The 24,033-nt window shown below is 53.0% G+C and overlaps 1 protein-coding gene across 2 annotated transcripts in view; it reads left to right on the top strand.

Annotated features, from left to right (window-relative positions):
- Window positions 1-24,033, top strand: part of LETM1 (leucine zipper and EF-hand containing transmembrane protein 1) — a 43,460-nt gene that overhangs the window by 12,730 nt on the left and 6,697 nt on the right. The window contains exons 3-11 of one of the 2 annotated variants that reach the window (XM_017876233.1): window positions 1,371-1,821; window positions 6,241-6,384; window positions 8,161-8,298; window positions 10,179-10,382; window positions 16,080-16,199; window positions 18,233-18,364; window positions 18,891-19,034; window positions 19,726-19,854; window positions 23,100-23,234. In XM_017876233.1, coding sequence (XP_017731722.1) covers window positions 1,371-1,821; window positions 6,241-6,384; window positions 8,161-8,298; window positions 10,179-10,382; window positions 16,080-16,199; window positions 18,233-18,364; window positions 18,891-19,034; window positions 19,726-19,854; window positions 23,100-23,234 — 1,597 coding nt within the window. Of the gene's footprint in view, window positions 1-1,370; window positions 1,822-6,240; window positions 6,385-8,160; window positions 8,299-10,178; window positions 10,383-16,079; window positions 16,200-18,232; window positions 18,365-18,890; window positions 19,035-19,722; window positions 19,855-23,099; window positions 23,235-24,033 lie in introns of both variants that reach the window. The other variant, XM_017876232.1, reaches the window with a different exon arrangement.

Below are 24,033 nucleotides of genomic sequence, written 5' to 3'. Positions count from 1 at the left end.
TTACTCAGTCAAGGTCACACAGCAGTAAGTAGTGGAGCTGGAATTTGAGCTCCAACAGTCTGCTCTGGAACTCGGGCTTTGCCGCTGGCATCAGGCCAGGCACGGAGAGCTGATGGAAGCAGGAGGAGCTGATGTGAAGTTATGTGACACACATGGCCTTTTAGGTGAGCTCGGGCCACCCAGGGGGGATTTGTGCCCAATTGCAGGGGAATTTCTAGTGTGCCAGGCAAGACACGCAGGAGATCGTGAGCCTGAAAGGGCCTCGCACAGGTCAGCTGTTTGAATTTTGGACTGTAAATGGTGTTGTGGCACCACGCTGCAGTCAAATGATGGTCTCTGTGTTGCACACAAACCATAGGTTCTGGGCCAGGCACAGTCTGTGCTGCAGATGCTTGGGCTGCAGTGGCCTCCTCAAGGCCTTTCTGTGATGGATACGGCACAGGCGGCTGCTGGGGCCGATGCAGCTTGGACTGAGATGGGTCTGGGTTAGTGCCAGCCTCCCGCTGCCGCCTGTGAGGCCTCGAGCCTGCTCTCTGGCCCTCGCAGACCCACATTCCAGTTGGGAGAAAGCAAGTGTGGTGCACACAGTGTGCACCTGGTCTCTTAAGATGGCCAGATGTCAGCAGGGCACCCGCTAGGAGGCAGCACTGTGGATGAGAAGCCAGAGCGGTGCAGTGGTCAGGGAGGTCTGAGTGAAGCAAGGACGTGAGCTAGGGATGTCCAGGCAAGGGGGCAGGTGTGAGGCTCTGATCTCAGAGCCTGCTGGTGCCACAGTGGACAGGTGCATAGAGGAGGAGGAGATGGGCCTTGGGCCTTGTTCTTTGGATTTTGCTGTTTTGCTCCGGTGCCTGCAGGCAGCTAGTGTAGAGATCTGAGGTCAGGGAGCACCCTTACTGATCTGCAGGTCTTGCTCAAGAGCCATGGGTCTTTCCGGAAAGTCACTTGTTGGAGGAGAAGACCTCCAAAGTCAACAAAGTCTCTACTCTGCCCTCCATTCCCCCACAAAGTGCCAAAGCAATGCACCCCACCTCCCCACGTCTCTGGGAGTGGGCCTGGGAGACCCACCCAGGGATCCATCCTTTGCTGATTGTGTTTGTGTCTGCCCTGCCCGCCCTGCTGTGGGGATCAGCGAGCCCATACTGCTGTCTGACGAGGTGTGGGGCTGAGGGGGCTGCACGCTGTCCTGGCCTCCCTTCCGAAGGGCTCCCCAGGGGCAGTGCAAACATCAGGAAGTAGGTGGGATTATTGTGTGTGGTTGTGACATAGCATGGCACGGAGCATGTGGGTTTTGCTGCTGTTGGTGTTTGGTGCTGAGCTGTCAAAGGCTAGTCCTGGCTCTTACTACTGTTTTCTACTCTTCCCTTTTCAAGGAATGTTCCATTTGGCTGCTGCACTTCCATCCACCCTGTGTACCCATCCTTCAGAGGCGATCACCTCAGCTGTTGGACTCTGAGACCCGAGTGCCTTCACACAGTGTTGGGAGTGCCATGGACCTCTACCTCTGTGGGTTTTGTGGTCATGGGACCTCGGTGCCTTCCTGTGCGCGGCTGGCACTCTTCACGCCCTGTTGGCGATGACTCGGTAGTAGAGAAGTCCCTCAAGTCCTTGAAGGACAAAAACAAGAAGCTGGAGGAAGGTGGCCCAGTGTACAGCCCCCCCGTAGAGGTGGTGGTGAAGAAGTCCCTGACGCAGAGGGTGCTGGACGAGCTGAAGCACTACTACCATGGCTTCCGCCTGCTATGGATCGACACCAAGATCGCAGCACGCATGCTCTGGCGCATCCTCAACGGCCACACCCTGACCCGCCGGGAGCGCAGGCAGGTAATGGGGACACGTCCAGTCCTTTCTTTTTTTTCTTGCTGTATCACCCAGGCTGGAGTGCAGTAGCACAATTTCCGGGGCATGGGCGATCCTCCCGCCTCACCCTCCCAAGTATCTGGGACCACGGGCTTGTACTACCACACCTGGCTAATTGTTTTTTATAGATCCAGGGTCTCACTTTGTTGCCCAGGCTGGTCTCAAACTCCTGGGCTTAAACAGTCCTCCCACCTCAGCCTCCTAAAATGTCGGGATTACAGGTGTGAGCCACCGTGCTGGGCCGTGCCCAAATTCTTTTCACTCTATAGATTGTTTGAAAGTTATTTTTAGGGCTTGCTTTCTGTTTGGTAGAGAAAAAAACCTATTGCCTAGGAAAAACTCGGTTTACCGGTGTATTTCATCTCCCCTCCACTGCAACAGTCATCCACGTAGAAGACCACACAGCAGACACCAGCTGGGTGTCCTCTGATTCAGTTCTGACAACATCTACCCGGAGATAACACCAGATCCCACAGGATGAGGACTCGGTCCCCAAGATGCCACCCACCAGTCTCAAGTCCAGGCCTCTCAGAACTTCTGACAGACTGGCTTCAAGTTAGGTTCCCACCAACCCCTCTTTGTTTTTATTTTTATTTTTTGAGACAGAGTCTCACTCTGTCGCCCAGGCTTGAGTGCAGTGGCACAGTCTTGGCTCACTGCAACCTCTGCCTCCTGGGTTCAAGTGATCCTCCTGCCTCAGCCACCTGAGTAGCTGGGATTTCAGGCATGTACCATCACACCCGGCTAATGTTTGTATTTTTAGTAGAGAGGGTTTTCACCATGTTGGCCAGGCTGCCCTCAAACTCCTGGCCTCAAGTGATCCACCTGCCTTGGCCTCGCAAAGTGCTGGGATTATAGGCATGGGCCACTATGCCTGGCCCCCTCTTTGTTTTAAATTGTTTTAATTTTTTATTTTTATGGGTACATAGTAGGTACATGTATTTATGGGCTACATGAGGTGTGATGGCACCCCCACCCCCACTTTGGGTTCGATTAATTTGCTGGAGTGGCTCACAGAACTTAGGGAAACACTTATCAGTTTAGTATAAAGGATAGTGCAAAGGATACAGGTGAAGAGACCATAAGGCAAGGTATGTACAGGGAAGGGGCATGGAGCTTCCATGCTTCCCGGGTCGCAACTCCCGGTGAACCTCTACCGTATTCAGCTTTCTGGAAGCTCCTTGAACCAGTCCTCTTGGGCATTCCTTTCCTCAGGGCATAGGGCAGAACCCTCTTTAGGGAGGGTCTTAAAACCCATAGTCAAGAAGCTGGGAAGATTAGTGACCTGCCTGAGGGCAGGTGAAAGGAGGGTAGGGAGGTCAGAGGCCCGCCCCCGAGGCCTGACACACCTAATATTATCACGAAAGACTGTAACAAGGGCAGTTGAGCCAGGAACTAATACCTGTCATAACACCACACCTATGGAAAGGCGCACCTAGCCACTGAATTGAATTGCAACACCGTCTGCTCATGTTTCACCTCTTTCCCACCAGCAGTTTTCAGCACACACCTCCACCCACTCTTGACCCTCTCGATGCCATTCCCCCTCCCCGCTGCTGTTTCCAGGGAGGGGTCTGCATCGGCACAGTTGCACTTCTGGTGCAGGCGCAGGCCCTGTCTGTCTTATTGCTTCCAGGTTTGTCTGGAGGGCTGTGTGTGTCTCTCTGGGTGAGTTTGTTTTTATTGTTGGGATCCGTGCTCCTGACCCCAAGGTTCCACATCTGCCATCTGTCGTAGAACCTGCTCACTCACCAGTGCCCAGGCTCTGGGGCTCCTGGTTTGGCCTCTGGTGCACCAGCTCCTGCTGTGAAAAGATTCTCCATTTTCTGTCTTTGTCTCGGGGCTGCAATCTAGATGTTTTCTCTCTATTTTACTCATTTTCTTTTCAGCTGAAGTAATCTTATTTAATGCAGCCACTGAGGTTTTATTTTCAGTGCCTGTGTTTTTAAGTCTAAAAGCTCGATTAGTTTATTTTTAGTTAGTTTTTTTAATTTAAAAGTGATGGAATCTCACTTCAGAGGGGTACACCTTGTATGATGTAGGTGGTGAGCTAGTTTTCTTCAGCACAGATACTGTTTGCTTCTGTGATAGCCATGGGACACCATGGGCCGCAGAGTGCAGCCCTGTTTGAGAATCAAGTCCACCCTCCCAGGTGCAGCCTCATCTCCTGTCCGCTCCATCCTTCCCTCCCAAGAACACCTCATGGTTTCTAACTCTTGGGGTTTATATCACGTTTGTGTGGCTCTAGTATTTATTTACTTATTTTTATTTTTGAGATAGGATCTCGCTCCCCTACCCAGGCTGGATGCAATTGCACCCTCATAGCTATCCGAAGCCTCAGCCCTCCCAAGCATAAGGGATCCTCCCACCTTAGCCTCCCACGTAGCTGGGACCACAGATACATGCTGCCATACCAGGCTCATTTTTAAATTTTTTTGTAGAGACCGGATCTCACTGTGTTGCCAAGGCTGGTCTCAAACTCCTGACCTCAAGCAGTCCTGCTGCCTTGGCCTCCCAAAGTGCTGGGATCACAGGCATGAGCCACTGCACCCGGCACCAGCCTTCCTTTTTAAAGATAATCATGGCCAGGCGCCATGGCTCACGCCTGTAATCCCAGCATTTTGGGAGGCCGAGGCGGGCCGATCAGGAGGTCAAGAGATCGACACCATCCTGGCCAACATGGTGAAACCCCGCCTCTACTAAAAGTACAAAAATTAGCCGGGCATGGTGGCAGGCGCCTGTAATCCCAGCTACTCAGGAGGCTGAGGCAGGAGAATCACTTGAACCCGGGAGGCAGAGGTTGCAGTGAGCTGAGATCGCGCCACCGCACTACATCCTGGAGACAGAGCGAGACTCGGTCTCAAAAAAATTAAAAAAAATAAAGATAATCCTGTGCACTTAAATGTGCTCTAAGAGGATGGGATTTGTAGTTCTGCTTTTGTGTTTAAAACATTTAAGAAGTTATTTTCTTGTTTGGGTGCGGTGGCTCACGCCTGTAACCCAGCACTTTGGGAGGCCAGCGCTGCAGATCACCTGAGGTCAGCAGCTTGAGACCAGCCTGGCCAACATGGTGAACCCTGTCTCTACCAAAAATATTAAAAAGTTAGCTGGGCTTAGTGGCGCATGTCTGTAATCCCAGGTACTTGGGAGGCTGAGGCAGGAGAATCGCTTGAACCAGGGAGGTGAAAATACAATGATCCAAGATCACACCATTGCCCTTCAGCCAGGGTGACAGAGCTAGATGCCATCTCCAAAGAAAAAAAAGTTGTAAATTTGGATTTTAGTGATGACTTCACAATGTATAAATTTACCAAAAATCATCAAATTTATTTAAAATAGGTGAATGTTATGGTATATAAATTACACCTCAGTAGAACTGCTAAAAAAATTAATGAGGCATATCAAAAAACACATGTGCCAGCTTTAAGGATATGTCCTGCCCAAATATGGCACCGTTTGGGAATAAAGACAGCCGTAAATTGTAAATCAGTGAAAAAATATAGGAGTCCATGGGTCCAGTGCAATAATAAATAGAAAAATGAATGTACAGGAAGGCAGGGTTCTCCCCTCCTACAGATGACAGGTAGGAGAGTTAGGCAGCTTCTGTTTTGTGTTCATGAGAGTGGAGGCTGGCTCCATGAATGCAGGGTCGGGAGAAAGAGGCTGATGAGGAGGAGGACATTGCTGCTCTCAGGGCGTCTCCCTGGGAATGCTCACTTATTGCCAGTGGGAACGTAGGAACTACACGGAACACCTTGGCCAAAGGACCCATGTGAGCAGCACCGAGGAGGGGCAGCATCACCCATGCTGTTTTCCAGCAGTTGTTCAGGCTTCACAGGGATTTCTGATTGTTTCAAATTGGGTGTTTCTTTAATGGCATCAAGCACTAGTTTGTTTATGTCAATGAAATACTTGGGTTTTTTCCTAATGATTGCTTTGTAGTATAGTCTTAGGAAACACAAGAGAAGCCCTCCTTCTAGAGCACCCTCCAGGAGAAGGTATGGGTCAGCCCATCCTGGTGACCCCTCACTACTCTAGTCATGCCCAGTCCTCAGCCTGCAACCCTCACTTGCTGGTCCCCGAGCCTGGATTGCTGGCCAGTGTCCTTGGAGGACCGGATCGCCGGGAGCACCCAGTGGCCCTTGGTGTCAGCACTATACCCTGCTTTTCTGGAGGCTGCTGGTACTTGCTTTGGACCCTGAGAAAAAAGTGGGTTTCGGGAGTGGTCTGCTGAGTAGTTCTAGAACTTAGAGTCCTCAGTGGGTCCTGTGAGTCGCTGCCTGAGGTTGTGCCTGTAAACTGTTATAGGAGAAATACTCACACCCCTTGCCCCTGTTGCCACATGTGCTCTGCTCCCCTCTGATGGATTCCACCCCTTTCCAGTTTCTCCGGATCTGTGCTGACCTCTTCCGCCTGGTGCCATTCCTCGTGTTCGTGGTGGTGCCGTTCATGGAGTTTCTGCTGCCTGTTGCTGTGAAGCTCTTCCCCAACATGTTGCCATCCACATTTGAGACTCAGTCCATCAAGGTGAGGGCGGCATCCCAACTGCTTGTTTTAGAACGAGTCTGAAATTCATTGTGGTAGCTTCCTTGTTTGTGACTATTTCAAGTGCTAGATATTTTTGAGACTTTATGTATCTTCATATCGTCCTTGTGCTATGCGATAATTATTTAGTGGATGCTGGGTTTTGGATTTGTTTCTATTTATTTATTTATTTATTTATTTATTTATTTATTTTTGAGACAGAGTCTCACTCTGTCACCCAGGCTGGAGTACAGTGGTGCGATCTTGTCTCACTGCATGCAACCTCTGCCTGCCGGGTTCAAGAGATTCTCCTGCCTCAGCCTCCCAAGTAGCTGGGATTATAGGCATGTGCCACCATACACAGGTCTTGCCCTGTCACCCATGCTGGAGTGCAATGGCGCGATCACTGCTCACTGCAGTCTCACAAGAGGACTCAAGTGATCCTCTTGTCTTAGTTCCTGAATAGCTGGGACTACAGGCTAAGCCACCATGCCGGACTAATTTTTTTTGTTTTTTATAGACAAGATCTGCTATGTTGCCCAGGCTGGTCTCAAACTCCTGGGCTCACGTAATCCTCTTGCCATGACCTCCCAAAGTGTTGTTATTACGGGTGTGAACCACTGCTTCCAGCTCAATGTGTTTTAAAATACAGGTTTTCTAGACCAGTGTTCCTCATGCTGTAGGGGAGTTGTGAGGTCCATCTGGGGCAGGGTCAGCCAGCTGTAGCCCACAGGCCAGATCTGGACCCTGCCTGTTCTCAGTCCCCTGTGGGAACCTGCGATGCCCAGTCATGTGTCTTGTCTGTGAGGCACCAGCAGAATTAAGCAGTTGTTTTAGACCACACAGCCCATGAAGGCCAATGCTTTCCTGTCTAGCCTGTTAATGGAAAGTGTGCCAACCCTTGCTTTAGGGGATCACACGAGTTTGTTTGTTTGTTTGTTTTGTTTTGTTTTGTTTTTTGAGACGGAGTTTCACTCTGTCACCCAGGCTAGAGTGCAGTGGCGCAGTCTCAACTCACTGTAGCCTCCACCTGCTGGGTTCAAAAGATTCTTGTGCCTCAGCCTCCCAAGTAGCTGGGATTACAGGTGTGCATGCCTGGCTAATTTTTGTGTTTTTAGTAGAGACGGGGTTTTGCCATGTTGGCCAGGCTGGTCTCGAACTCCTGACCTCAGGTGATCCACCCACCTTGGCCTCCCAAAGTGCTGGGATTACAGGCATGAGCCACCGTGCCTGGCCCACATGGGTATTTTTTGAGGCGGAGTCTCGCTCTGTCGCCCGGACTGGAGTGCAGTGGCCGGATCTCAGCTCACTGCAAGCTCCACCTCCCGGGTTCACGCCGTTCTCCTGCCTCAGCCTCCCGAGTAGCTGGGACTACAGGCGCCCGCCACCACGCCCGGCTAGTTTTGTATTTTAGTAGAGACGGGGTTTCACCGTGTTAGCCAGGATGGTCTCGATCTCCTGACCTCGTGATCTGCCCATCTCGGCCTCCCAAAGTGCTGGGATTACAGGCTTGAGCCACCGCGCCCGGCACACATGGGTATTTTTTTGAAACCATGAAATAAAAGGGTTTGAGAATGTATTGCACTTATATGAGTCAGTGTTTTGTGAAATGTTTCTGGGGGTGGGGGTTGGGCACAAACGTGAGATGTTTTCCTTGCCCAAACCACAGTCTGAGCAGTTGGAGTGCACTCCTGAGCCCACCCTCCAGGAGGCCCCAGGGTGTAGGTGCTGGCTGGACAGGCCGGGGCCTGGAGTGTAGTGCCCTCTCTGCCCTTGCAGGAGGAGAGACTGAAGAAGGAGCTTCGGGTCAAGCTGGAGCTGGCCAAGTTCCTCCAGGACACCATCGAAGAGATGGCCTTGAAGAACAAGGCAGCCAAGGGCAGCGCCACCAAAGACTTCTCTGTGTTTTTCCAGAAGGTGCTGTGATGCGTCTGAGTCCCTGTGACCTCACCAGGGTGCCTTCCTTGCTTTTCTCTTTCCCCTTCGCTGTGCTCAGCAGAGTGGAGCTCCCCCAGGTGGCTGGCTGGCGCTTGAGACTTTACCCAGGAGGCTCAGTTGGGGGCCAGTGGAGTGTCAGGAGTCTGGCCCCCCTGAGCTCCCAGTGAGTTGAGCTGTGGTGGCTGCGCCTCCTCAGCCTTCAGAATCACGGGTGTCTGTGTCTCGTCACCCTGCAGTCCTCCGGGCGCAGTAGAATCTGACTCATGAGGGGCCTGAGACGCTGATGTTGTGAGGTGTAGGTGACTTGGCTGGGCTCCTCTGCTGGGCACTGCCTTCTGGCTGGACTCAGTCAAGAAGGTCACAGGTCCCAGGGGCTGGTCAGAGGCCTGGACTGTGGGAGCAGTGGGGGCTCTAGAGGAGGAGCAGCCCTCGAGGTTTCCTGTGGTCGTGTGGCCAGTGAGGTGAGGATGGGGGAGAGGGTGGGTGCCATGGACGAGATCCCTGAGGACTAGATGGGGCCGACGAGGCCAGTGTCGTTGGCTTGAGGGACTTGGGACACTGGAGTCAGAAGGATGTCTGAAGTGCAGGAAGAGCTTAAACCTAGGGCTAGAAACTCCAGCCATGCGTGTGCATTGTCTGTGGGGATTTCCCCCTGCAGCACAGAGGCGAGTGGTTTCCATGGCTGCAAAGCTAGAAATACTTGCTATCTGACCCTTGACAGAAAAGACTGCCAGGCCAAGGCCTAACCACAGAGAAGCCTCTCGGGAGGAGGCGGCACAGCCATGGGGCTGTTGAGCCCCCCAAGGAGTGGGTGGTAGTTCCAGCAAGATGTTCTAGGGGGAGCCATGCTTTGGGAGCCTCTCCCAGGATGTTGCACCTTGCAGAGCGGGAGGAGGGGCCCGTCCCAACCTTTCCTGGGCTGCCCAGCTGCCAAGAAGGATGTGCTTGCGGTCAACCACATTTTGGTGTGCTGCGTAGGGCGGCCCCCAGGAGCACACCTGAAACCGTGTCTTAGAGCTGGCATCCTGCATGTTACGATTTGAGCTGGGCACCAAGTCAGGCTCGTTCTCCCTCATCTGTCCTCTCTGCTAGGGACCCTCCTAACCCAGCTCTTGGCAGAGACTGAGCTGGTGGCTTGTCCCTCAGGTGGGAGGAACCGCAGAGGGTCACCCAAAGGGCTCTGAGTGATCTGTGCTAAGGGAATCTAGCTCTCCCTAAAGAGCTAGATGGCCACCCCTCCCCCAAAGCTCAGGCAGTCATCTGTGGGAGATATGGGTGCATACGGGTGCACGTCTTCCTGCCCCAGAGCAGCAGGGTCCCGGACACTTTTGTGGCAGAGAGAGGATCACAGGACCTGCATGCAGCAGCCTGTAGGCCCGGGCCTCTCCCCTAGCAGACAGCAGCCTCAGCTTTGCTGGCTCAGGCAGGAGAGGTCCAGAGGCCAGACGCCACCTCTCCCCAGGCTAGCCCAGCACTCGAGTCAGAAGTCAGTAGTTTGAGGCTGAGCCGTGCAGATCATTTGAGACCAGCCTGGCCAACATGGTGAAATTCCATCTCTACTAAAATACAAAAATTAGCTGGGCGTGGTGGCGCAGCCTGTAATCCCAGCTACTCGGGAGGCTAAGGCAGGAGAATCGCTTGAACCCAGGAGGCGGAGGTTGCAGTGAACCGAGATTACACCACTGCATTCCAGCCTGGGCGACAGAGCGAGACCCTGTCTCAAAAAAAAAACAAAAAAAGAAGTCAGTGGTTTGAGTCCCTGAGGATGAGAGGCAGCACCTTTTGGGAATGTGGTTGGTCGTGGGAGGGAGCCGGGTGGGCACGTTCCCCAGGGGTGACCCTTGTGACCACTTCCACAGATCCGGGAGACGGGGGAGAGGCCCAGCAATGAGGAAATCATGCGTTTTTCCAAATTATTTGAGGATGAGCTTACCCTGGACAACCTGACACGGCCGCAGCTGGTGGCCCTGTGCAAGCTGCTGGAGCTACAGTCCATCGGCACCAACAACTTCCTGCGCTTCCAGCTCACCATGCGGCTGCGCTCCATAAAAGCAGACGACAAGGTAAGCCGGCCGCACTGCGCCGCAGCTATGGTGTTTTACCTTTTTATTTTTCCTGATGACAAAAGCAGCATGTCCTTATTGTAGAAACTCCGGAAGATGCTGAACAATGGAAAATAAGCTCACTAGGAGTCTTGCCACTTGAAGATTGCAGATCCTTTGAAGATGGATGTCTTTTCTCTGGCAGCTTCTCGGATGATCTCTCTGTGTTGGGATTTCATCCGTTTTATAATAACTTGCTTAGGTGTGTCTGTCTTTGTGTTCATCCTGCTTATTGATGACAGCGCCTCCGTGCCTCTCTCTTCCCGTGAGGGGCCTCATCGAGGGTCCGTTTGCCCCTTTGCCCTGTCCCATCCATCGCACGCGCTTGACTGTGTTTCATGCCTTTTTGTGCTTTCAGGGCGATGCCCTCCTTCTGGGTCTGATTACTCCTTTTTTTTTTTTTTTTTTGAGACGGAGTTTCAATCTTGTTGCCCAGGCTGGAGTGCAGTGCGAGATCTCAACTCACTACAACCGGCACCTCCTGGGTTCAAACAGTTCTGCTGCCTCAGCCTCTGGAGTAGCTAGGCTTACAGGCACCCGCCACCATGCCCGACTATTTTTTGTATTTTTTATAGAGACAGGGTTTCACCACGTTGGCCAGGCTGGCCTCGAACTTCAGACCTCAAGTGATTTGCCCACCTTGGTCCCAACGTCAGAGGCTGGGAACTTACAAGGGTGTGCTGACGCCACGTGTGCCGGCTGAATTACTCTTTCATTCATATTAGGAGCTGTTGGCCGGGCGTGGTGGCTCAAGCCTGTAATCCCAGCACTTTGGAGGCCGAGACGGGTGGATCACGAGGTCAGGAGATCGAGGACCATCCTGGCAACACTGTGAACCCCCGTGTTCTACTAAAAAATACAAAAAACTGGCCAGGCGTCGAGAGGCGGGCGCCTGTAGTCCTAGCTACTCAGGAGGCTGAGGCAGGAGAATGGCGTAAAACCCGGGAGGCGGAGCTTGCAGTGAGCTGAGATCTGGCCACTGCACTCCAGCCTGGGCGGCAGAGCAAGACTGTCTCAGAAAAAAAAAAAAACATATTAGGAGCTCTTAATTTAAGATTTCAGTTCTCAGGTAAAACTTCGTTTTGTCATTTGTCTTCTTGAATGCACTAACCCTAGTTCACATTGATTAATAACTGGGTGATCCGTAGGCCTTTTTCTTTTGCTTTCCCTTTTGATTTTGTTTGCAGTGTTTAGTTTTTCCTGAATGCGGGCTTTGTCTATGGAAGATAAAGAGGTTCAGGGCAGTGTTGGCCTCTTCCAGGAAGGGAATGCCTGCATCTCTGGTGAGCAGGTTGAGGGCCGGTCATTTCTACGAATCAAGGCAAGGCCATGTGGGAAGCCTGTATCCTGCCCTTGCTGGGACACAGCAGGCACCCTAGCCCTGGCGGGGATGGTGTCAGAGAAGGCTGAGGGGGGCCAGCCCCTGTAGTGTCAGTGGAGACCAGGCGGGGGGGCTTGAGCTTTCCTCTCATCTGATAGTGTATCCGCCACACTTCCCCACCGCTGAGGTGGCCTTTGGGACCCAGCGGAGAGTTGGAACTTTGACCACTGCCCAGCAGGAACAAGGCCACGTCTACCATTGTGCCAGTGGGAGCCAGGTGGGAGACAGTACTGAGACGCTTCTGCCCTCCTGCTAGGAGAGGCACCTGTGAGAGCTGGAACTCCCCCACACCTGCTCCCAGCGGTAGCGAGCAGCCCCGCTCTCCCGCAGATGTCTGTGGAGGCTGGGTGGGGAGCTTGCACTTCTTATGAGGCAGCGCTCCCACCACTTCTAAAATATGCCTAGGATTTAGCTTATGGATGTGAGTGAGTGACAACATGGAGAGGTCAGTGCCATTGAGAGAAATGTGTTACCCACAGCTTCCCTGTCACTGGTCCCCACAAAGCCTCCACACCCATGGGGAGCAGTAAGCTCGGGGGGACGATGCCTGCCTTCCTTGTATGCAGCAGGTGGAGACATGTCTGGGCAGGAAGGGAAACAGACGTTAGGGTTTGTGGTTGGTCCTTGAAAGCTGGACCACAGGGAGGTGGAAACAGCTTTGGCCTTGTTAGCTTGGCCCTGGGATTAGTAGATGCCAGATCATCAATTGCAAACTCTGTGCAAATTAGAATACCCACCGCCCATGCCACCATACACCAGAGGAGGTCAGCTGCGACAAATTGGAAGTCAGATTTAGATTCAAGAAGCAGGAAGGTGTCAGTGAATGAGAAAAGGCAACGCCTGGTACCAACCCTGAGATGACAGTTAGACACCCTGCACCTGGGCCTCAAACAGCCAGCAGTGCAGAGCTACAAAAGCCACAACAGAGTAAAACACATGAAAAATAGATCTTGGCAAAGAAAGAGAAGAAAAGATATTTTTAAATATTAATATTAAAAGATATTCAGAGAAGGTACTAAAGCCAGGTGCAGTGGCTCACATCTATAAAATCCCAGCACTCTGGGAGGCCAAGGTGGGAGGATTCCTTGAGCCCGGTAGTTTGAGACCTGCCTGGGCAACATAGTGAGACCCCCACTTCTACAAAAAAAATTTTAAAATTAGCTGAGCGTGATGACTTGCGCCTGTAGCTCCAGCTACTCAGGAGGCTGAGGCGGGAGGATTGCTTGAGCTTGGGAGATTGAGCTTGCAGTGAGTCATGATTGTGTCACTGCACTCCAGCCTGGGCAACAGAAGGAGACTCTGTCTCTTAAAAAAAAAATTAAAGAAGAAGAACCAAATGAAAAATACAGTATCCAAAGTCAAAACCTGGGTGGGGTCAACAGCAGAATGGAGAAGATAAAGTACAGAACGAGTAAACTTTAAGATAAAATGATAGAAATTACCCATTTGAACAACAGAGAGAAAATAGTAGAAAACGTTGAACAGAGCCCCACAGCCTGTGCTGTAGCAGGTGTTGACCATCTGTGTTATCTGATGTTCCGGGGGAGAAAGGATAAAGCAGGGCTGAAAGAGTACCTCATGAAATAATGGCTGACTGAAAACTTCCCAGGCTTAGTTAAAGATGTAAATCTGCAAATGTCAGAAGCTGAGTGTACCCTGAATAAGATAAATCCAAATAAATTCACACCAAGTCACATCAAACTAATGAACCCTGAAGACAATAGTTTTAAGACAAAGAGAGAAAGGCATCGTGTGTGTGTGTGTGTCTGTGTATGTGTGTGCACGCATACGTGTGTGTGTGGGGGGGGGGTTGTTTCATTTATGAATGCCAGGTCTTTTTTTGGGTTTTGGGGGAGATGGTATCTTGTTCTGTTGCCCTGGCTGGAGTGCAGTCCAGTGGCACAATCTCAACTCACTGTAGCCTTGACCTCCCGGAACCAAGCCATCCTCCCACCTCAGCCCCCCGAGTAGCTAGGACCACAGGCATGTGCCACCACACTGGCTAGTTTTGTTTATTTTTCTTGTAGAGATGAGGTCTTACTATTTTTTTTTTTTTGAGGCGGAGTCTCGCTCTGTCACCCAGGCTGGAGTGCAGTGGCCGGATCTCAGCTCACTGCAAGCTCCACCTCCTGGGTTTATGCCATTCTCCTGCCTCAGCCTCCCGAGTAGCTGGGACTACAGGCGCCCGCCACCTCGCCCGGCTAGTTTTTTGTATTTTTTAGTAGAGATGGGGTTTCACCGTGTTAGCCAGGATGGTCTCGATCTCCTGACCTCGTGATCCGCCCGTCTCGGCCTCCCAAAGTGCTGGGATTACAGGCTTGAGCCACCGCGCCCGGCCTGAGATGAGGTTTTACTATTATGTTGCCCAAGCTGGTCTGGAACTCCTGGGCTCAAGTGATTCTCCCACCTCGGCCTTCCAAAATGTTGGGATTACCAGCGTGAGCCACTGTGCCTGGCCAAGAACGGCATCTTTACTATTAGGGGAAAAGTTGAATGACAATGGATTTCTCATCAGGAACTGTGGAGACCACAGGACGTGGAGCATTATTTTTCAATTGTTAAAAGAACTGTTAACCCAGGATCTATCACCAGCAAAAATACAGCAATGACGGGGAGCCAAGGCAGTATCAGAGGGAAGGAAGCTGCGACTGTCACCAGCAGACCTCCCCTAAAGGAAGGGCTGAGGGAAGCTCCTCGACCAGAGAGGAAACAGTAAGAGAAAGTACCTCGTGGCAGCAGGAAGAGTTCCCAGCAACCAGAGTGAGGGTCGGCACAGTGGGCTGCGCTCTCCCTGCGCCTTCTGTAGCGAGCGGGGCTGAGGGACGTGCTCCGCAGTGCGGTGGAGGTGACGATGCAGTGGAGGCGACATCTGAGAACAGACGGAGGGGAGGCTTCAGCGCTTGCCTTCGTGGTGGAGCGCCGACCCCACTGCACTATGGTGAGCTGCGCCCGTGGATTGTGTGTCGCGATCCGCAGAGCGACACTGAAAATGCTGCACAGAGACTCAGACCCCCAGAGCGAAATCCAACAGAGGTCAGCCAGCCCACAGGAGGCCAGGGAGGAGAAAGCAGACAGAAAGAGCTTAATTCCTGACCAACCGGAGGAGCCCAGCTCGGTGGGCGAAGGGTTGGGCCAAGGAGGGCACGCATGCCGTGGAATGCTGCGTGGCAGTGAGAGGCCTAACCCGGCACACCCACAGCACCCCCAGTGGGTCCTCAAGGAACCCCAGAGGTGACGTCCTGCATGATCTTGTTCAGAGAGCACTCCAGGTGACAGCTGCAGATGTGGAGACAAGCGTGTCTGAACGGGCAGCACTGGGAGCTGGGGAAGGTGGCCTCTGTCTTGACTGGGTGGGTGGCATGTGCTCATTACGCTAGGGGACGCATCTTATGCACAGGAGCTCTGTTAGTTGTTAAAACTGGTTGTGTGTCCACAGTTACGTCAAGTTTGGTTTTAGAAGTGGAGGTGGTGGTACTGCCTACCCCACAGGGTGGTTGTGAGGTGGAGTGAACTCTAAAATGGTGGGCCCTGCTGCAGAGTCCTGGCGTCGGAGCCCTGTTGCCAGCATCTGCCTAGCGGTGGCTGTCATTACTTCTCCGTGTCTCTCTTCACCTGTTGCTCCCTGTATGCCTTGGTGTCCTCTATCTCTGGGACTCCTGTTTGCTTTTCCATTTGGGGTCACAGTGACCTTGGGCTGAGCAGAGGAGAGGGGCTCTTTAGGTATGGGGTTAGGATGTATCTTCAGAGCATCTGGTTCCCTCTCCTTCTGTCCTTCTTTCTTTTCCATCCTGGGCACACTTTGGCAGATGGTGGACTGGGGGCATCAGGAGAAACATCAGGGGCAGGAGTAGCCAGGGTGGGGCTGGTTCTGCCATCAGGACAGAGGGATGGAGGTGGACAGAGGGATGGAGGTGGACAGAGAGGTGGAGGTGGACAGAGAGGTGGAGGTGGACAGAGAGGTGGAGGTGGACAGAGGGGTGGAGGTGGACAGAGGGGTGGAGGTGGACAGAGGGGTGGAGGTGGACAGAGGGGTGGAGGTGGACAGAGGGGTGGAGGTAGACTTTTTTGTCTCAGGGGATTGGCCGTGGCCGTTCTGCACTTCCCAAGATCCTGACCCTCCGTCACAGGGTTCCAGCCACTTCTGACCCAGACCTGGGCTTTGGTGGCAGTGGTTTGATTCTTGCTTGGCAAAACCTGTTACTCTGGAGGGTGTTCACATAGACACGGTGACCCACCAGCAGCTGTCCCGGATGATAATTCACTGCTTTGTTTTCTAGCTGATTGCTGAGGAAGGGGTGGACAGCCTGAACGTCAAGGAGCTGCAGGCGGCGTGTCGGGCACGGGGCATGCGGGCCCTGGGCGTCACGGAAGACCGCTTGAGGGGCCAGCTGAAGCAGGTGCGTGAATACTCGCCTTATGCCAGGCCAGCATCGGCTCGAGGGAAACGTCAGCCTTGAAAGGCCACTTGGAGGCTTTTCTCAGACTCTGGGTGGGCCTGGCGAGGCGACACTGTGGCCTCTCTGGGGAAGGCTAGGATGTTTGGGCTGTTTCTCGCCCTTCTGGTCTTATCACATTCACACCCCTGCATTCTCACTTTTCATTGCCTTTTGAATATTGCTTTGATTTTTTTTTGTTTGCTTTTAGTTTATCTGTAGTCAGATGAGGACTAGAGTTCACCTCTGAGATGTCAGACATTTCACATTTTGATTCTTTCTGAACTGGGGCCATGGAAGGTTTGGGTGGCATGGCGTGGTCTGATGTCTGGAGCTGCCCCCTCTCTTGGCCATGCCCTGAGCAGGTGCCTGGTTCCCAATGCCGTCAGATCGAGTGGCGTGTAGGTCGGGCAGTGGTGGCCCCGGCCACTCACTCTTACATGGAAAGGTTAAGGGGTGCAGGGCTCCAGCCAGTTTCCTCCCAGTGCCCTGGCACTGGCGTGCCCTTGTTGGTCGTCATCCTCCTGCCGGGTTTTTCACACAACCTACAAGTGTAGATGAAGGTGTATGAACACACTTCCCCTCTCGACACAGACAGTATTTATGGTGAGATCCTGTGGCACCCCCTGCCTTCCACAGCTGCGTCTTCCATCGGATTCCCCAGCAGAGCCTTCTCTGTGTCTGGCATGGGTGCTAACCTCCCTAGCACTCTGCCCAGCCTTCTGGAGCTCCATGGGGACATGGGCCACACACACAGGGGCATCTGAGTTGGGGGGGGGGGGGGGGGCGGCAGATGCCGTCCCTGCCCAGGCCCCTCAGCCCCCAGGGGAGTGTGGTGCATTGGGGGCCTGAGTGTCATGTGTTCACACTTTCCTTCTCTACCCACCTCTCAGCGTTGCCTTTCTTCTCTTAGGGTTTGTTCTCATGTTTTACCCATGTTCAGTTTGTCTCCAAACATTGTCATGGTCTTTCTTGCCCATTTGGAGATTGTCTTGGTGTCACTCAAGCAGCCAGTCCCAGAACCTGGCCTGTGCAGAGCCTGCGGGGGCCTGAGTGCTGACCGGCCTCAGTGGCACTGCCTCTGTAGGCCCATTCTGTGTTGACCTGGGCTGGTTTTGTTTCTTTGTTTGAGACAGAGTCTTGCTGTGTCACACAGGCTGGAGTGCAGTGGTGCGATTTCAGCTCGATAAAACCTCTGCCTCCCTGGTTCAAGCAATTTTTGTGCCTCAGCCACCCAAGTAGCTGGGACTACAAGCATGCCCCACAATGCCTGGCTAATTTTTGTATTTTTAGTAGAGATGGGATTTTGCCATGTTGGCCAGGCTGGTCTTTAACTTCTGACCTCAGGTAATCCTCCCACCTGGGCCTCCCAAAGTGCTGGGATTATAGGCGTGAACCACTGTGCCCAGCCCCTGGGGGGGTTTTTTGTTTGTTTTTTTTTTTTTGTTGAGACGGAGTCTCACTCTGTCACCCAGGCTGGAGTGCAGTGGCCGGATCTCAGCTCACTGCAAGCTCCACCTCCTGGGTTTACGCCATTCTCCTGCCTCAGCCTCCCAAGTAGCTGGGACTACAGGCGCCCGCCACCTCGCCTGGCTAGTTTTTTGTATTTTTTTAGTAGAGACGGGGTTTCACTGTGTTCGCCAGGATGGTCTCGATCTCCTGACCTTGTGATCCGCCCATCTTGGCCTCCCAAAGTGCTGGGATTACAGGCTTGAGCCACCGCGCCCAGCCCCCTGGGGTGTTTTTAAGTGAAGAGTTGATGCCCTGTTCCGAGACCCTTGGTGTCCTCGCTGTAGGGGCTGCTGACCCCTGAGCCTGTCTGGTGTTTTGTTTACTAAGGCTGTCATCGGGTCACACAGCAGAGCAACAAATAGACCTTTTAGAACTTGAGACACCATCTTCTCTGAGGGCTCTTCTGGTGATGAGATGAGTTGACCTGCTGTGCTGGCGGTGGGGTTGAGGGGCTGCCCATCTGCTGAATGTGGCTTTGGTTGCAGTGGCTGGACCTGCACCTGCATCAGGAAATCCCCACATCGCTGCTCATCCTGTCCCGGGCCATGTACCTTCCGGACACCCTCTCTCCAGCCGACCAGCTCAAGTCCACACTGCAGACCCTCCCAGAGATTGTGGTACGTGCTGTCGGAAACCCCTTTCACCTCATCTCTTCATAGCTGGCCCTGCTCTTCTGGGGTGGCTCTTCTGTGGTCGGGGGAGGCGTGCAAGAGCACTCATTCCTCAACCATGGGCAAGGAGCCCCCCACCCACACAACCTCCCCTCTACCCCTCGCTATTGCCCCACCCAGCCACCTGTCCCCTTCCTTCCATCCCTCTTCACCGGCCCCTTGCCTGCCATCCCCCGTGGGGTCCTGACCTGGCCACATGTTGGCTGCTGTGGATCTGTGCTGCGGCCCGTGGAGCTGTGTCAGCAGCGCCTGTGCTCCTTCCCTGCACATCAGGAGTCACCGGGCGAGCACAAAGGGTGGCCCAGAGGACTCCCAGCAGTTGCAGGCGGCACCTCGACAGTGCCTTCTGTCCTGTGTGTGAAGCCCAGCTGGTGACAGGGGCAGAGGACACAGGGCAGAGGACAGAGGTTAGGGGCAGCAGGGGCCTCTGGCGGCTTCTGGGGCTCACCCACAGGTGTACCCTCTTCTGAAGGCAAAGGAAGCGCAGGTGAAAGCAGCCGAGGTGGAAGGCGAGCAGGTGGACAACAAGGCCAAGCTGGAGGCCACGCTGCAAGAGGAGGCGGCCATCCAGCAGGAGCACCGTGAGAAGGAGCTGCAGAAGCGCTCGGAGGCGGCAGTAAGCGGTGGCCCTGCTCCATGGGGCATGAGGCTGTCCTGACCCAGCCTCCCTAGAAACCCCACAAGCCCACAGTCTTGGCCTCCCGTGTGTTTGGCGCCCCACGTGCGTGGCCCTATAGCTCTGTCCTGCATTTTTATTTCCCCCTGGAGTGGTCAGGGAGACAGGGTGCCTGGGTGTGGGGGCTGCAACTCTGACATTGGGACTCCCTGATGGCCACGGTGGTACTCATGGGAGATGTACCTTAGCCGTCTCAGAGGGGCAAGCTTAGCACACGGCAGTGCCCACTCTCTCCTCAGGGACTTGCTGTGAGGGACGCTGGCAGAGGAGCCTCAGGCTCCCTCAGGCTCTGGGCTCCTCTTCAACACGGGCCCTGTGGTCCTCTTGGGTCACATGCATGGTGCCCACCCACAGGCTCAGCCTCCTGCTCTGCAAGTGACAGGACAGCTTGGTGGAGTCATGGGGAGACCAGAGATGGGTGAGGTACTCTAGCCTGTTCCAGAGAGGGCCCTAGGTGACCTGGCAGCTGCATGGAGCCTCCCTAGGGACCTCCTGTGGCAGGTGTGCTGCCCGCTGTCACCGGCAGGCCTGCTCCCAATGTGGCCTCTGCCATCCATTCTGAGCATTGGGGATTGAGAAGGCCGCTTCTGTGTGACGGCGGCCGGGCCGGTGTCCCCTTGCCTTTCAGAAGGATGTGGAGCCCGAACGTGTGGTAGCCATTCCCCAAAGGCTAGGGGCTGAGCTGCAGCCAGAAGTGTCTGACACAGTCCTGCGGTCAGAGACCCTGAAGGACACTGCCCCTGTGCTGGAGGGCTTGAAGGTAATGAGGCAGGTTCTGGGGCACTGGAGGCTGAGGAGGGCGTGGCCTGGCTTTGTGGACAGTTGTGGGGCGGGGATGGGGACAGGTTAGCTGGGGCACCTGTAGCCCTCAGTGAGAGGAGATGGTGCAAGGGGTTGAGGATGAGGCCAGTGGGCCCCTAGGAGGCTTGGTGGTTGGGAAGAGAGTGAGTCCGGCTGGGCTCCGCATTGTGCCTGGGTGCACGGCAGCTGAGGCTGCCAGGAACGTGGCACCCTGGCCCACAGTGTGGCAGGTAGAGATGCCGGTCGGCAGGTTTCAGGGCCCTTTGTCAGCTTGCCCAGACAGTGGAGGGCAATGTGGCCTCTCAAGGTGAAGCCTCCTCCACAGGCCCAACCTGCTGTCACCTCCTGTGGGGTGATCTGGGCTTGCAGCATCTTCAGACTCCCCATGCCAGCCTGTGAGGTGCAGCCTCCAGGCACCTGTGCTGCCTACAAGGGATGCCTCCTGGTGCCTTCCATCTTAAACTCGCAGGCTGGAGGGCAGTGACGCCATCTCGGCTCACTGCAGCCTCTGCCTCCCGGGTTCAAGCGACTCTTCTGCCTCAGCCTCCCAAGTAACTGGGAGTACAGCCATACACCACCAGACCTGGCTAATGTTTGTATTTTTGGTAGAGACGGGATTTCACCATGTTGGCCAGGCTGGTCTCAAACGCCTGACCTCAAGTAATCTTCCCGCCGCAGCCTCCCAAAGTGCTAAGATTACAGGGGTGAACTACCGTGCCTAGCCATAAAAAACATTTTGGGGCCAGGCGCAGTGGCTCGCACCTGTAATCCCAGCACTTTGGGAGGCCGAGGTGGGCGGATCACGGGGTCAGGAGATTGAGACCATCCTGGCTAACATGGTGAAACCCTGTCTCTACTAAAAATACAAAAAATCAGCCAGACATGGTGGCATGCGCCTGTAGTCCCAGCTACTCAGGAGGCTGAGGCAGGAGAATGGCGTGAACCTGGGAGGCAGAGCTTGTAGTGAGCAGAGATTGCGCCTCTGCGCTCCAGCCTGAGTGACAGAGTGAGACTCTGTCTCAAAAAAAAAAAAATTAAACTTTTTAGCAAATCAAATAGAACTATTATGTAAAAAGAATCATGATTACATGGGATTTGTCCAAAAAATACAAATTGGCTTGAATTTTTTTTTTTGAAATGGGATCTCACTGTCTTGCCCAGTCTGGAGTGCAGAGACGTGACCTCGGCTCACTGAAGCCTTGACCTCCCAGGCTCAAGTGATTCTCCTACCTCAGCCTCCCGAGTAGCTGGGATTATAGGTGCCCACCACCACACCCAGCTAATTTTTGTATTTTTAGTAGAGATGGGGTTTCACCATGTTGGCCTGGCTGGTCTCAAACTGCTGGCCTCAGGTGATCCTCCCACCTCGGCCTCCCGAAGTGCTGAGTTTATAGGCTTGAGAGACTGCGCCTGGCCAAAATTTTTTTAAAAGTAATTTCCGTATTAACAGACTAAATTGGCTGGGCGCGATGGCTCACGCCTGTAATCCCAGCACTTTGGGAGGCCGAGGCAGGTAGATCACGAGGTCGGGAGATCGAGACCATCCTGGCTAACAGGGTGAAACCCTATCTCTACTAAAAATATAAAAAATTAGCCGGGCACGGTGGTGGGCGCCTGTAGTCCTAGCTACTTGGGAGACTGAGGCAGGAGAATGGCGTGAACCCGGGAGGCGGAGCTTGCAGTGAGCTGAGATCACACCACTGCACTCCAGCCTGGGCAACAGAGCGAGACTCTGTCTCAAAAAAAAAAAACTGACTAAATTAGAAAAGTCGGGAATGTTTTATCTCCGTAGCTGCAGAAAGAGCATATGGCAGAACCCAGTATCTGTTCCTGATTTGCAGATGTCCTGCACACGTGGGCAGCTTTCTCAGCCCAGTCAGAAGCTTCTGCAGAAACACCTCTAGCTGCCATCACCCTCAGTGGTGAGACGCTGATGAGGGTGTCTGTCCTCAGCTCAGAATCAGCTGGTGTCTGAGCTCAGCATCAGCCTGGGGGTTTCAGTCAGGGCAGTTGGATACAGAAAACAAAACCATATAGATCAGAAAAAAAAAAGGAAAACTCTTTATTCACAAATGGTGTGAACATCAATTGTGCTTCACTATGGTAATGAGTAGTCAGAGAAGGTTTGAACGGTATGGCACCCCCCAAAATGAACTACTTAGGGATAAATTTGGAAAAAGATATGCAAGTGCTGTCCACGAAGTGCTATAAAATGTTGCTGAGGGAAAGAAAAACCCAACAGAGGGGCTGGGTGCGGGGCCCACACCTGTGATACCAGCACTGTGAGAGGCCAAGGTGGGAGGATCATCTGAGCCCAGGAGTTTGAGACCAGCCTGGGCAACACAGTGAGACCCCGTCTTTACAAAACATTAAAAGTTGGCCGGGGGGAGGGGGGAGGGATTGCATTGGGAGTTATACCTGATGTAAATGACGAGTTGATGGGTGCTGACGAGTTGATGGGTGCAGCACACCAACATGGCACAAGTATACATATGTAACAAACCTGCACGTTATGCACATGTACCCTAGAACTTAAAGTATAATAATAAAAAATAAAAAAATAAAAATAGTTGGCCAGGCATGTCAATGTGTGCCTATAGTCCCAGCTCCTGGGGTGGCTGAGGCAGGAGACTGCTTGAGTTTGGGCGATCAAGGCTGCAGCAAGCCGTGATTGCACCACTGCACTCCAGCCTGGGCAACAGAGACCCTGTCTCAAAAAACAACAAGAAACACATGACCACAGGAGCAAATCTCAAAGTAAGTGAGGGAGAGAAGCCAGACAAAAAAAGAGCGTGCACTGGCTGATCCGTCTATTTAAGATGCTAGAAAACGCACCCAAGTCTGCCGTGGCAGGAGGTGGACCTGAGGTTGCCAGGGGTGGGCGGCAGCACCCAGTGGGGACATGAAGATGGATTTGGAGGTGACTCTTTGACTGTAGTGAAGGTTTCACAGTACACGTGTTGATTCATAGATGACACGCTTTAAACAAATGCGGTTCGGCATATGAGGGCAGACAGTGACAGCATGCATGCAGCCAGCATAGCACTGAACCTGAACCCTGCTGGTCTCTTGTTACCAATGAGTGTCCAGTGAGACTCTTGCCCTGGGCTGCCCATATAATATGAACGGAGCAGCTGGTCACTTGGGAACAGGCCAGTTCTTTCCCTTGGCTCAGGCTTTATTATTTGACCATTTTTCTCTCAGGAGGAACAGATCACTAAGGAGGAAATTGACATCCTCAGCGATGCCTGCTCTAAGCTGCAGGAACAGAAGAAGTCACTCACCAAGGAGAAGGAGGAGCTGGAGCTGCTGAAGGAGGACATGCAGGACTACAGCGAGGTGGGTGGGATTTGCTCCCTGGACTCTGAGACTGCAAGAACAGTAAAATCGCTGTACTGGCTGCAAAAGTATTACATAATACTTCCGTCAGATACTTGATAAGCTGGCCAAAGAGTATTTGGAGAGGAAAGCAAATTATAAATAAACCTTATACAGTAACTTTTCCATAGCCATTCTGGCTGGACCAATCTTCTCGAATGTGGCTGTGTGCCATTCTGGCCACAGATGCATGTGCACCTTTTTTTTTTTTTGAGAGAAGGTCTTGCTCTGTTGCTCAGGCTGGAGTGCAGTGACACAATTTCAGCTCACTGCAACCTCCACTTCCTGGGTTCAAGCAGTCTTGTGCCTCAGCCTCCCGAGTAGATGAGACGACAAGCATGTGCCACCACACTCAGCTCAATTTTTTGTATTTTTAGTAGAGACAGGGTTTCACCGTGTTGACCAGGCACATCTTGAATTCCTGGCCTCAAGTGATCCACCTGCATCGCCCTCCCAAAGTGCTGGGATTACAGGTGTGAGCCACCGTGCCTGGCCACATCTTTTAGTTTCTAAACATGGGAGGGTGTCTCATGAAGAGTTTGGTCACTTGATGATGAGATCTTATTCATGATTACGTAAAAGTGGCTTTTCTTTTCTTCTATGGTGATTTTTTTCTTTTCTTTTTTTTTTGTAAATATTACTTCCTAATACGATTTTTCTTTCTTTCTTTTTTTGTTTTTTTGTTTTTGTTTTTGTTTTGTTTTGAGACAGGGTCTTGCTCTGTCACCCAGGCTGGAGTGCAGTGGCTCAAACATGGCCT

The sequence above is a fragment of the Rhinopithecus bieti genome, unplaced genomic scaffold, assembly GCF_001698545.2.
Source record: "Rhinopithecus bieti isolate Rb0 unplaced genomic scaffold, ASM169854v2 scaffold_9581, whole genome shotgun sequence".
Classification (NCBI taxonomy): Eukaryota; Metazoa; Chordata; class Mammalia; order Primates; family Cercopithecidae; genus Rhinopithecus; species Rhinopithecus bieti.
This window is presented reverse-complemented; position numbering and strand designations above follow the sequence as displayed.